Source organism: Myxine glutinosa, chromosome 8, assembly GCF_964187855.1.
Source record: "Myxine glutinosa chromosome 8, kmMyxGlut1.1, whole genome shotgun sequence".
Classification (NCBI taxonomy): Eukaryota; Metazoa; Chordata; class Myxini; order Myxiniformes; family Myxinidae; genus Myxine; species Myxine glutinosa.
The window spans coordinates 24,852,327-24,866,902 of NC_136268.1; the positions used below are offsets into that span (position 1 = coordinate 24,852,327).

The 14,576-nt window shown below is 34.3% G+C and overlaps 2 protein-coding genes across 2 annotated transcripts in view; both read left to right on the plus strand.

Annotated features, from left to right (window-relative positions):
- The window catches only part of LOC137432158 (epidermal growth factor receptor kinase substrate 8), a 68,656-nt gene extending 68,147 nt beyond the window's left edge, over window positions 1-509 (plus strand). Inside the window, exon 9 of the mRNA XM_078783939.1 lies at window positions 388-509. Coding sequence (XP_078640065.1) covers window positions 388-509 — 122 coding nt within the window. The remainder of the gene's footprint in view (window positions 1-387) is intronic.
- Window positions 510-2,239: 1,730 nt separating this feature from the next.
- Window positions 2,240-14,576, plus strand: part of LOC137432159 (epidermal growth factor receptor kinase substrate 8-like) — a 29,233-nt gene continuing 16,896 nt past the window's right edge. The window contains exon 1 of the mRNA XM_078783025.1: window positions 2,240-2,977. Within this exon, the coding sequence (XP_078639151.1) occupies window positions 2,969-2,977 (9 nt within the window). The 5' untranslated portion in view covers window positions 2,240-2,968. The remainder of the gene's footprint in view (window positions 2,978-14,576) is intronic.

The window sequence follows — 14,576 nt, forward strand, 5'->3', positions numbered from 1 at the left end:
ATTCAGGGAGTCAGAGCACAACGGGCATGAATTTGCTTTACTTGACGTGAAAATGTAAGGATCTCAAAAGTCATAAAGCCTCAAGGAACTCGACGACATACTGGGTTACGAACCTGATAGTATTCCGACTCCCCTATCTATGTGCTGCTAATGTTTTGTCCCATAATTCCTTACCTCTTTTTAATTTCTCTCTCTCTTTATCGATCTGTCTATGGAGAACTGCATTATAATAATAAAAATTTCTGTCAGATTCACTTGGCTACATGTGCCTGGATGGTTTGAAGGTGGAGGAGTAGCAGCTGAAATCCAAATCCCATCCAGGTTCCTCCTGATGACTCCATCTTTGCTCTTTGCTTATTCTGGTTCCTTCTGATGATTTGAATGCAGTATTTGGTCTTCCATTTGATTACAACAGACTAAAAGCACAAACTGCTCAGCATGCTCAGACCAACTTGAATGGATCTTTTCACAAAAAAATGTCGGCGTCCATTGTGGTAATATCATCCTGAACAGGTAGCAAAGAGTTCATGTCAAGTTAATTTTGCCACCAGTAGATGTGATTTAAACAACGACAGGATATGTTTATTCATTGGCTATCAGACTTCAGGTAACTTATTCTATCGGCATGAGCAGATATTTACCTCCATCACCTAAGGTGGACAGACTGGATGAATTATGAAAAAACTTGGTGGATGAGTTGTGTAGGTGACAAGAACAAGGTGGTTAGATGTTGGTTCAGGTCCAGATCCAGATCGAACCATTCAGTGGGATACAAAACGTAAACTGTGCAACCTGGCGGAGGTACGCTCTCTACCGAGTGTCGTTATAGTATCAGATGGAATTGTCGGGGAGAATGTATTATCCCTCTTTGGACTTAGTCCAAAACTGGGGCTCATGGATTGGGTCTTGTCCGTCTGTTCATCCATGCGTACATGCGTCCACAGGCATATCTCGGACATGTATGGAGCAATTTTGTTCATACATGGCGTAATGACAATATATGATGATATACATATGCACTTCGTTTTGTTTCATGATGCGATCAAAGATGGCCGACTGGCAGCCATTCTAGTTGTAAAAAAAAAAAACCACTTTGAACGCGTCCTGAACCATTTATTGGACAAGCATTTACTGATCTTGTTAAAACTTAGCACACAGATAAATAATGATGGCTTACATATATATGCACGTCATTTATTTTCAGGATGAGATCTAAGATGGCCGATTGGCGGCCATTTTGTTACTTAAACGTGTCCCCAACCATTTCTCGCACATGCATGGACCGATTTTGTTCAAACTTGGCACAAAGACAATAACTGAGAGTATGCATATGCAGCTCATTTTGTTTTGTAATCTGACAAAAGATGGCCGACTGGCAGCCTTTAACTCCGCACAGCAAAATTTCTAAAACCACGGGGGCTATGACATTTTATGTCTTTTTCTCCTTGTTGTTAGATATATACTACATGGCCAAAAGTATGTGGACACCCGAACATCACACCCGTATGTGCTCGTCGAACATCTCATTCCAAAATCATGGGCATTAATATGGAGTTGGTCCCCCCCCACTTTGCTGCTACAACAGCCTCCACTCTTCTGGGAAGGCTTACCACTAGAAGTTGGAACATTACTATGGGGATTTGCTTCCATTCAGCCACAGGAGCATTAGTGAGGTCAAGCACTGATGTTGGGCGATTAGGCCTGGCTCGCAGTCGGCGTTCCAATTCATCCCAAAGGTGTTTGATGGGATTGAGGTCAGGGAGCTGTGCAGGCCAGTCAAGTTCTTCCACACCGATCTCGACAAACCATTTCTGTATGGACTTTGCTTTGTGTAATGGGGCATTGTCATGCTGAAACAGGAACAGGCCTTCCCCAAACTGTTTCCACAAAGTTGGAAGCACACAATCGTCTAGAATGTCATTGTATGTTGTGGCGTTAAGATTTCCCTTCACTGGAACTAAGGGGCCTAGCCCGAAACATGAAAAACAGCCCCAGACCGTTATTCCTCCTCCACCAAACATTACAGTTGGCACTATGCATTCGGTCAGGTAGCGTTCTCCTAGCATCCACCAAACCCAGATTCGTCCGTCGGACTGCCAGATGGTGAAGCGTGATTTATCACTCCAGAGAACGCGTTTCCACTGCTCCAGAGTCCGATGGTGGCGAGCTTTACACCCCTCCAGCCGACGCTTGGCATTGCGCACGGTGATCTTAGGCTTGTGTGCAGCTGCTCAGCCATGGAAACCCATTTCATGAAGCTCCCGACAAACAGTTGTTGTGCTGACGTTGCTTCCAGAGGCAAGTTGGAACTCGGTAGTGAGTGTTGCAACCGAGGACAGACGATTTTTATGCACTGCACTCTTCACCACTCTGCGAACCAGTTCTGTGAGCTTGTGTGGCCTACCATTTTGCGGTTGAGCTGTTGTTGCTCCTACACGTTTCCATTTCACAATAACAGCACTTACAGTTAACCGGGGCAGTTCCAGCAGGGCAGAAATTTGACGAACTGACTTGTTGGAAAGGTGGCATCCTATGATGGTGACACGTTGAAAGTCACTGAGCTCTTCAGTACGGCCCATTCTACTGCCAATGTTTGTCTATGGAGATTGCATGGCTGTGTTCTTGATTATCAATGTCAGCAATGGGTGTGGCTGAAATAGCCGAATCCACTAATTAAAAGGGGTGTCCGCATACTTTGGGCCATGTAGTGTATATCGTATGTAAAGAATGGCAGAACCTGAACTAATCCAATATGCTTGAACTCATCCAATATTGGACATACGTCAATACTAAAAGTTCCCGCTTCAACTCGTTCTCACTCTACATGCGCACATAATTTGTAGATTCTAACATAAAGCAAAACTTTTGCATTTGTAGAGGCTCAGACTTTACGGAGCGGAAGCTTGCTAAAGCCTCCTATAACTTTGTGGCGAGAAACAACCATGAACTCTCTGTGATTAAAGAAGAAATGGTGGAGGTAAGTCAGCAACAAGAAACGTTTGTCTATTATAACTTTGATTTTACTTCCTTCTAATAATCCTTATTCTAATTTTTCTTCTAACTTCCTTCCTCTAACTTTTACTTCCTTCTAATCAGTAAGTAAGAATACTTACTGATTGTTTGTCTTTTCTTTTCTGGCATTTGTTCAAATAAAAAGTGATTAACATACAGTGTATGCTAGTTACATAAATGGAAAGTTTTTTTTATGCCTCCGCTGACAGTCACTGGAGGCATTATTATTTTTTGGCTTGTCCTTCCAGCTGTCTGTCCGTCCGTCCTTGACAGGCTTTCGTTACTGCAGTAACTTAAGAACGGCTGAAGGGATTGAAATCAAACTTAGAAGAAGTATTTACTGTGATATGAAAGACAAACCAATTCGATTTTGGGGTCAAGATGTCAAAGGTCAAAGGTCATGTTAGGTTACAATCCTGTTACCACAATAACTTGTGAACCATCAAAGGGATTTTGACCAAAGTTGGTACAAGTATATAAGTAGGTGATAAATGTTGCTTCTGGGACACCTCCGTTTAACATGGGAAATCCCTATCTAATGTCATTTACCCCCTTGTCTTTTTCAAAAATCATAAACACCTCTATTTCTCCCTCTATGAACCTATAATCCTTCTCACCTGATGAACCTATAATCCTTCTCGCCTTATGAACCTATAATCCTTCTCACCTTATGAACCTATGATTTTCTTCCTTTATGAACCTATAATCCTTCTAGCCTTATGAACCTATGATCCTTCTCACTTACATGTAATTTTTACCCTATTCCCCCCACTAGCCCCTTAATGTAGTTCCTTAGACCACTCTACTAATGAGCCTATAAATATATTATCTCTTTCTAACTTTTTTAAGAGTTCCATTCTCCTATAGAACTCATCCCCATCAAGTATATTTATAAAGTATACAGGTTCCTTAACCTTTTGTTGTGAAAGTATAAAGTGGTATGTTTCACGGAGGGTTCTTGTTTGACCTCCTCCTCTCCCACATACCATTTTAAAATTATAATATTTATTATCCGATTGATAACCATTAAAGTTCTCACTCCACTCTAATATATTTTTCTTCCCGCCCTCCATTACCCCACTTAACAAATGAATACGTTTATCCGTCTTGAGAACCTTCTGACCAGTGATTCTCTCAACCTCTTGAATCTGATATTTTTCACATTCGTTGTGTTTTCCATTTATATACCAAGGTTGATTACACCTCCACTCTTTAGTCTGGTTGATACTTGGTTCTATCATTTATATAATAGAAAAAAGGTGGTGGTAGCCCGTTAAAATCCCTAACCCCCCTTTTTAACTTATCACTTATATATATCCTATCACTTATATATATCTTATCACTTATATATCTTATCACTTATATATCTTATCACTTATATCTTATCACTTATATATCTTATCACTTATATATCTTATCACTTATATACTTATATAACCATAAGGGAGACTATCAATTCCATTTTCTAAAATAAACCTCTTATCATCAAAAGCCCCCAATGCTTTCTTATTCTGTGTGGGTGGGGTCTGTGTGGGTGGGGTCTGTGTGGGTGGGGTCTGTGTGGGCGGGGTCTGTGTGGGCGGGGTCTGTGTGGGCGGGGTCTGTGTGGGTGTGGTCTGTGTGGGTGTGGTCTGTGTGGGTGTGGTCTGTGTGGGCGGGGTCTGTGTGGGTGTGGCTTATGATTTTTATTTATTTATTTAATTTTTTTTATTACTACTAATTAAATTAGCTAATCTGGGTGGATGAAAGTATGGATGGTTGTTGTTTAATGAATTATCAGTTTTGTTTTTTGTAATTCTTGTGAGTAAAATGAACCCAAGATTTCTTCCCAATTCATATCATATAATTTGTAAGTCCAAGGCATAGTATCCATTACATCAACGATTTTGAATAATTCATTAGTCCATCTCTTTGTATAACCTTTCTCAAAATGACTTTTCCATCTGTATATTCTTACAATATCACCAACTTTGAACTTGGGCTTTCTCAAATTAATCTCCTTTTCATATTCTAATTTTGTAAATGTTTCTGATGGTTTTGATTTTGTTGATGAATGAACTGTATTATTGTAATTATCTACAATATCCTGAATAAAATACACCCATTTTTGGAAACCGAGTTGTGTGAATTTTTAATATAATTTCTCTTTTAAAGTACGATTAAAACGCTCAATAACAACTGCTTTTCCTTCATTAAAGGTGCTGTATAATTTAATACCCTCCCCATTAAGAAATTTCATAAATATTTTGTTATAGAACTCTGTTCCCTCATTGGTCCACAGTTTCTTTGGTTTTATTTTACTTTTATTAAATATCTGTTGGAAGGCTAACATCAGAGTATAACCTCTCTTGTTTTTCAAAGGAACAACCCAAGCAAATCTACTCCTCAAATCAATAACGGTTAAAGCATACTTGTATCCCTTATCATTTTTTAGTTCGATTAAATCAGCGGACCATATGTGGTCGGTGTATTTAGAATAAACTTTCCTTCTTTTAAACTTTGTGATTATAGGTTTATGTAATTCATCAGCCAAAAGCTCCTCAGTCTTGATGACATCATTAGAGCCTAATAGTTTTTTGAGGGTGAATAACCAAGGCCAAGTTTCAATTTAGCATTTATCAAATTTCTCACAATAAACCTATCAACCTTCTCTCTCAACGTTGGATTTTGTATCAAAGACAAATTATACAACATTTCTCTGTCGGCTTTATGTTTTTCAGTCAACGTAGTGGTTTTCCCATAAGCAATATCATGCTTCATACACACTTCGTCAACCCTATTTGTAGGTTTAGACCAAGGTTTAGGATTGTCAGCCTCATCTAATCTTTTATTCAGGTTTGTTCCAGGACCACAGAAAGAATATCCAGGTAGATGTAGTTCCCCTGGAATTCCAGTTGTTGTAAATTTACTTCCTGACAAAAACTTTTGTATGTCTCCTCCACTTTTAGGAGAGATGAATTGGCACTTTTTAGAGCCACACACTTGACATATTCCTTTTTGATAAACTCTATTATTTTTAGCTTTAACAAAGGAGATATTTTTAGATTTAGTTTTCTTTTTACATTTGAGACAATAACTCATATTTATTTATGAGAAAAAGTCCTACATAGTGCCAAAGCCTTTTGGGTTTTCAACATATACATTTCTATCTTGATTTTTAAAACATAAAGAATCCTTAGGAATGCCTTCACTCTCTCCTCCATTTATTTACAAATAAAACTAACTAAAGTCAATAACACCAACATCATCAACTATATGTTGTATATCTGCTCTCTGAATTTATTATAGCAAATTTAAAAACCAATATCTTCATAAGAGTCATTAGTTCTTTATTTTCCTCTTCGGTGCGTTGAGATTGATTTATTTGTCGTAATAACTTCAATCTTTCATTAATCTCAGGAATGGTCATATTTTTATATTTTTCCCCCCTCTCCTCCTCCTCCTTTTTCTCCCTTTCCTCCCTCTCCTCCTTCTCCTTTTTCTCCCTTTCATCCTTCTCCTCCTTCTCCTTTTTCTCCCTCTCCTCCTTCTCCCTTTCCTCCTTCTCCTCCTTCTCTCTTTCCTCCTTCTCTTCTTCAACTCCTTCCTCCTTCTCTTCTTCAACTCCTTCCTCATCCCTTGCTACCCTTGAGCTTGAGCCCCAAAGAATATTATACATATACTCATCTGGATTTTGAGATATTCTTGTATCTATAATTATTTTTCTCATAATAGGATACCAATAAGATTTGATGACGATTTCTAAAAGAGTTTTATATTTCATAACTTTGAGAAGTTCATTTTTATTTAATATTTTAAACAAGTCTCTATTTGTGGGTTTAGCAATATCAGTATAAGGCCACTTTTTAATGACAAAATTTCCATGTATATGCTCCAAATCATAAGGTATGTAATACCGAGCACCCTTTTCTTGTAGGTATCCCTGAATACAAAAATTATGATTCTCTTGTAGTCTTTTTCCTGCCATTTATGTATCAGAAATATATGTGAGATTAATATTATAACAGGTAATACCACCCCATCTTCCCACTACCAAATCGGTTTGTATTCCTCGGCTTTCTATCCTTATCTCATTACCTTCCTTCTTTGTCATGTTAACCATCGCTATACTATCATATATTTTTCTTTTCTTAAAACCATGTATTTGTTGTTTACTAATTGTACTTCCACATAAATCCTTATCCTCACCAAGCGGATAATATTCTTCTTTACGAGACTGATTCAAATCATGTAGGTCTTCTAAGTTTATTGAAAAATACCAATTATACCCTAAATCAGGCATATCATACCCCCATTTATTGATTCGCATATTAACTATATGTCCTTCTTTATAAAATTCAATTGTAAGCAGATAGTTAAATTGAATGAGGAAAGGTGTATGGTCAGTATAACCGGGTGTTGTGGTTGTAAATTTTACTTGTCTAACAAAACGTGCTGTTTTCTTTAAAAATATATATTGTGATAAATCACTAAATCTAATTAAGTCATTCGCATCTGTCGGGTTTGGATAATTGATTAATTTATAAGTATTCTTCATATTAATATTTTTACTTATACTATATTTTTGTCGTTCAGCCTGTGCCTTTGTATAATAATTTGATAAATCAATATCCTGAGAGGATTTTCCAAAGATAGAACCATCTTTTCCAACATGAGTCATTTATATTAGATTTAAAATGATATCATAAAAATTTTCATTATTGTTGAGTTGAAATAATACATATAAACATAATTGACCACAACATTTAGAATTAATTTCTTGAACTTGAAATGTTTGATAAACACCATTCTGTAAGAATTGTATTACTTCAACAGGCGGTGGCATACCATAACTATCAAAATAATATTTATCCTGACTATTATGAATACAAACCCAATGAGAACCATTCTGTGTGTCTAAATTCATAATAATATTCTTTGTATTCTTGGACAACTTTTTAAATTCATCTCTCATACAAATAACCACATTATCAATTTTTAGTTTTTTACAATATTTAGTAAGTTCTATATTTGACGTTGTATTCTTTCCAAATTGTTTAAACCATTTATCCATTTATTTATGAGAAAGATATAACCCATTACCCCTTTTAGTTAGTTTAACACCCGCTTGAGCGATAGAGGAAAGCATATCTCCAACTAACAATCTAGCTTTATCAGGTAGACTTTCAAGTTTTTGAGCAAAATCTACAATTACACCACTTCCACTAATTTGTTTCTCCAACTCCTTGTTATGTCTTTCCAATTCTTTTTGAGCTTTTAGTTGTGCCTTCCTTTCGTTAGCAGTTTTTACCGCTGCTGAAATACCACCAGTCAATGCTCCCGCCGCACTTAAACCAGCAAATAAAGGAATTAGAAACGGGAGAAATCCTCCTCTTGACTCGTCTATTGAATATTTCTTTAACATAGGTTTCGTCATTTTAATTTTAAGTGATCCAACATCATTTAGTGTTTTTACTTGTGTGTGTGTGTGAGTAAAACATCAATTCTTACAGCTCCTTTTCTTTGAATTGTATTAACATTAATAATACAAGGCTTTTGATTTTGAATACAAGATGTTAATTTATTAAGATTGATTTGATTAACATATACCCCAACCATTTATTTATGAGAAAAAACCTATGTGATATTAATCATAACACCATTATCTGTATTAATCTGTAATTCTGTTTCCTCCAAAAGCAAACAATATGCATTAACCTCTTCACTCTCCCCTCTTTCAATGTATAGAGAAGTATCCACTCGATTAGACTTTATAGTTTCCTTTTGAGAACTCAGGTCAATTGCGTAGATTGTATAAAGTTTTTGAAACGCAACCATATCCAAAGTAGGATCATTATTACCATTACTTTCACACACCTTTTGGTAGGACTTGTAGGCTTCCGCATAATCATTTTTTTCCCAATCAATTTCCAATCTATCTCGCGGATAAAATGTGCCATCAAGAGAAACCCGAAGTTGTTTCACCTTAGCATTATCACTCAGCGCATTATTCCTATCAGTGCCTTCATCTCCATCTGGTTTCTTAAAAATGAGCCATAGGTATCGTGGCTTTCCTTGAAGAACACCTAAATTCCAAGTGTAGGTAGTGTGTTCCAGTTTAACGTGTTGACATCTTCTTTTATGGTATGATACATTTAGTGGTTTCTTTGAGTTAAGTCTTCTATTTAACATCTCTTCCGTTTTAAGATTAGGAGTATATTCACTAATATACCAACACAAATCATTAATAACAAATTTATTATTATCACCAAAAGCATTTTGAGCCCCAAAAAGCAATCTATTTACATTATCATTCCTTTGTAGTTGAAATCTAATTTTAAGCCCATACAAAACTTTATCATAATCACAAAATCCAAATATACCTTTAAGAGGTACTGCTACGGTAAAACTATTCTCTGCTTTTGTTTCATCATTATACATTGACTTCCTTTGACTATAACCGGGGTCAGCATTTGTTCCCGTTGACATATCAGGAATAAAACCTTCAACAGCTCCCTTACCCATTCTATCACTAAACGAATATAGTGTAAATTTCATCATTTCAGATGTAGCAGAGACATAATCAACCGCTTCAACCTCTTGTGTTCCAATATACAGGCGGACACTGTCAAACATTTTCCAGAAGAAATCATTTACGAGTGTAGCATTAGTATTATTCGCAGCCTTAGTGAATTTAAATTTACACAGCAAGAAACTATCAGCTATATTCAAGTAAGTTTGTTGATTATTTATTTCAAAACTTTTTGTTCCGTTTGAATTCCAGTCTGTTCCTGTTATAGCATTTACCTTAAAATAGTCTTCCTTTTTAGTGGAGTTTGAAATGATAATCGTATCATCCAAATCATAGATACTATCAATCGCTTCCATACTTGTATTTATATAGCATTAAAATTGTTGAAACCCTGACCCAAGTATTTTAATGATTTTTTGTCGTTCTTGTGAAGATAGTTGAGTTTTACCTTTTTTTATTTCTTTGATTGCTTGTAATTTATGAGACTCCTTTTGAGCATCTTTTATACTCTTTATAGCACCCGCAACTGAACCCACGGCAGAAGCAGTTGAACCAATTAGGTCTTTATGTTTAAGGATGGTTGAACCAATACCCATTAGAGTATCAATTATCCCATCTCCTTTATTTCAAAATTGATGACCTACACCTCGTTGTCTCTTAGGTTTATAGTATCCTCTCCCAAGAAACATACCTTCACCCTTATAGTATGGTGAAAGGTACATGCCCTCCCCTGTAATTATTTTATATTTTCCCAACTCGTGTTTTCTCACAATAACCATTATTTATTTATTGAAAAACTTCACGTAGGTGAATTCTGATGGATATAATTTCATCATTAAAGGATATCATACGATTATCTTGGTCGGTTATCCTAAAATTTACTCTGTATATGGTTTTTCCTGACACAGGGAAATAGACAAGATTTTTTGGTTCCATATTAAATTTATAACCAATCGGGGTTGAGTATGCACTGAATGAAAATATTGTATTTGTTCTTATTCCATCGTTATAAGCACCATCAATCAAATCACAATGAATTAATACTGAATTTATACCGGAGGATATTTGGATAACATTATCACTGTAAAACGTCCCGTTAGTTTCAATCTTTTTTGAAGAGAAACCCAATAGCTCTCTGAACGAATTTTCAATCGTGAAATCAACTTTATAATTATTTTTAAGCTTAATCGTTGATTTTGAAGTGTGTTTTTGAATATCTATTGCCATATTTTTTGGTTCATCACCTTTTTCTTTCATAAGGCGAGAGACTTCTGAAGATATTTGAGAAATCTCGTAAGCTCCGGGTGAAACAGTTATAGTTTTATATCCACTTCCTGGATTATAACTAAACTTGTTGTTTTTCTCTGTGATATTAAAAAGGGTATTGCAAGTTTCCATTGACAACAAAGAAGCCTCATATTCTTTTGTGGGGTCAAGTTGTAGTGGGTAAGGGAATGAAGCTGTGTAATCGCTCGTTGTGAAATTAAAACTAAGAATTGTGCTTCTCATCTTATTTAATATCTAAAAAAATATCTTTGTATTGACATTTATTAATTATTTTCATATTCATCAACTGATCTAAAATGGCGGATGCTTCATTAAAACAATTGTTGTTTCCAGCCTTCTTACTACCTAAGAACAATAATAACCTATTAACTAATTGTGATGGGTCATTTGGAAGAAAACTAACACCCGAACCAAGCTTACTTAAAGCATCAATAATATGTTTCTCCTTCTCATTCTTCTTACTTTTACCAGCAACAGAAACTCCATAATCAAGTGCGTTTAGCAACTCAATATACTCTCTATCTTCCTCTCTTTCCATATCAAGCGGTTCATCAAAATAAGGTGAATTAGCATGTCCATCTTTTGTTAGAAGAAACATTAATCTTGGGGTTAATTCAACATTTGGTTGGTCAGAACTTAAGAACACCAATTTATCATTAAATATCAATAACTTTTCTTTCACAAGATGGAACTGTGCTGGTTCTTCTGTTGGAATGAGACCTGCTCTGGTTTTTGAACCCTTCAAATATTCATTGTTTTGAAGAGCTTCTACAATATAATTGGAAAGTTTATTTACCTTCTCAAGATGCCGAAATAATCCTTCATCATCATATTCTAATTCTCCAAGTTCTTGCTCTGTCATTTGACTAAAATCTTTGAGCATTTGAAATTTTTTCGGAGTAAATTCTACCGTGGGAACTGTAGGTGAAATCGTTTGTTGAGTTTTTAAAAGTGGTTTAAAAAATTTCTCTTGTTTTCTTTCAAAGGCTTCTTCACCAGTTAGTTTCTGTCTCCTTTTCTTCTTTATGTCTTCCTGTTGCTTTACAACTTTTGAAACCAACTCTTGATGTTCTTTAAACTTTCTTACTCTTTCTTCGGTATTCATTTTCTGTATTTATTTTTTGAAAAATATCATTTAGTATCTCATCTTGTTTCACAACAATATATTTATATTTTCCAATCGTGTGTTTCATATTATTTTCAAATTCCTTCTTACTACATAATGTAGAACAATTATCTCTCCAAAAATTATTTGTATCTATTGAATTTAACTTAAATAAAATAAAAGTATTAGCATTGTTTCTTATTGAGCGCCGAGGGAGTTGAAAATATGACTAAAAAACCACCTTTAGATTAGCTGTGCTGGCAATTAGCTGTGTGGGGTACAAAGATGTTTTTGCCAGCGTTTACGGGTTATGAGTGTGCTACCAAGACGTTCGCCAAGCACCTTTCGGATCGCAGAAGGGGGAAGGGGAGTTGAAAATATGACTGACTAAGATAAATACAATTACAAGAAGAATGTCTCCCTCTTGTATAGTAGCTATCCATTACTGTTTGGTTTCTCTCATTAACACAATCATCAAAGATAACGAGGTTCTTTTTTGATTTATCTAAATCTTGAGGTGAAGGTATATCATCCGTATTATCACTGAGAATACAAGTTATGGGTTTTGGTTTTGATTTTGATTTCTGTGTATCACAAAATAATTGTATTATATCATCAATATTATAATCATTTAGTTTGTTTTGAAGTTTAAATAAACCGATAATGTCTTCCTTTTTAAGACCCGCATTAAAACCCTGTGAGAGTAGTTGATACTCGGGTTGAAAACTTGACTTTGTAAAAATTATTAAATTATCATAATCTAAAAAATTAGGACTAAGGAGCATCTTTAAAAGTAAACAGGTTTTTCCACATCCGCTTGAACCGACTATTAGACATCTCAATGAATTTGGAAGATTTTTATGGTTATTAAATTTTATCTTATTTTCCCAAACGGGTAAAAAATCATTCATTTATATATTTGGAAAACAAGTCATCTAACTTTTTTTGAGTTTTTTGAGAAACTCTATATTTTATCCTGAGTTCAGGTTTAATTTCAAAATAATCCATTATTTTGTTTATATAGTATCTTGTATTAACATTTCCATTAAAATTATTTTGAATAATAAATATCATTAAACCCTTATACATTTCCTCAATACAAATAGTCTCTTCCCTTGTAAGAAATGGTGTATTATCACCATAATACTTAACATTCATCTCTCTTATTAATCTTGTAAAGTAATTCATTTTTGGTTCTAATTTAAAAGAGTTATATATTTTTCTATATTTTTTATTATCTTTAATTAAAATTAAATCACAGAAAATACATTGTTTATATCAACCCTCATTATTAAGCCCTATTCTACCACTGGTGGCAGATTTCTAATTTATCATATGGAGAGTCTGGAAATTCTAAATATCCTTCAGAATTTATCATATTTATAAAGTAAAATTATACTTAAAACAAAGTGCCTTTTTTAGAGGCTTTTTTAAAGATGAAACTGTGCTTAAAGTAAAACACAAAAGACAAATTTCAATCAATCTCTACTTCGGTGGAAGATATAGAAAAATATGTCAAAGATGTTAAATTGAACAAAGATAAATATGGAAATTTTTGGATTAAACCCATAATGGAGAATAACATGTGTCCTTTTATTAAATTTACGGGACAAGCTATGTTAATTAATAACTCTATTAAAGTAAATTTGACAAAAGTTTCTCCACTACTACTAACAATTTACTCAAAGCTTGAAAAGGTCATTGATAAAGAAGCTTTGAAAATGAATGATAAGACCATCAACGATTCTAGAGGAAACATTTGTATATTCTTTAATAGACCCAAAGATGTGGGTGAAATTAATAATATGAATATTAGTGGTGAACTATCATTCCATACTCTGATTATTAGAGATTATTTGAAAATAACATTTAATGTAAAAAATATTGTGGTTATTAGTTCTAATGAAAGAAAATATATAGATATTGATGGAAGTTTAATGGTATGTAAATGAGTGATATTAACAGTCAATACTCTGAGAGTTATTATACTGAGAGTCTAGGATCTGAAGATAGTTATGATACTAATAGTTTGTGTTCAAATGATAGTTATGAGAGTAGCTTTATTGATGACTCAGATAGTGAAATTGAAATTGATGAACTAGAGTATCTAAACTTTCTGGCTAATACATAGACGCTTTACTTTAAGTAAAGTTATATACATAAAACGAGTTGAAAAGCTCAAAGGTGTTTTACTTTAAGTAAAGTTATATACATAAAACGAGTTGAAAAGCTCAAAGGTGTTTTACTTTAAGTAAAGTTATATACATAAAACGAGTTGAAAAGCTCAAAGGTGTTTAATTTAAGTAAAGTTATATACATAAAACGAGTTGAAAAGCTCAAAGGTGTTTTACTTTAAGTAAAGTTATATACATAAAACGAGTTGAAAAGCTCAAAGGTGTTTTACTTTAAGTAAAGTTATATACATAAAACGAGTTGAAAAGCTCAAAGGTGTTTTACTTTAAGTAAAGTTATATACATAAAACGAGTTGAAAAGCTCAAAGGTGTTTTACTTTAAGTAAAGTTATATACATAAAACGAGTTGAAAAGCTCAAAGGTGTTTTACTTTAAGCACAGTTTCATCTTTTAAAAAGCCTCTAAAAAAGGCACTTTGTTTTAAGTATAATTTTACTATATAAATAAATATGATCAAAGCAACGTATT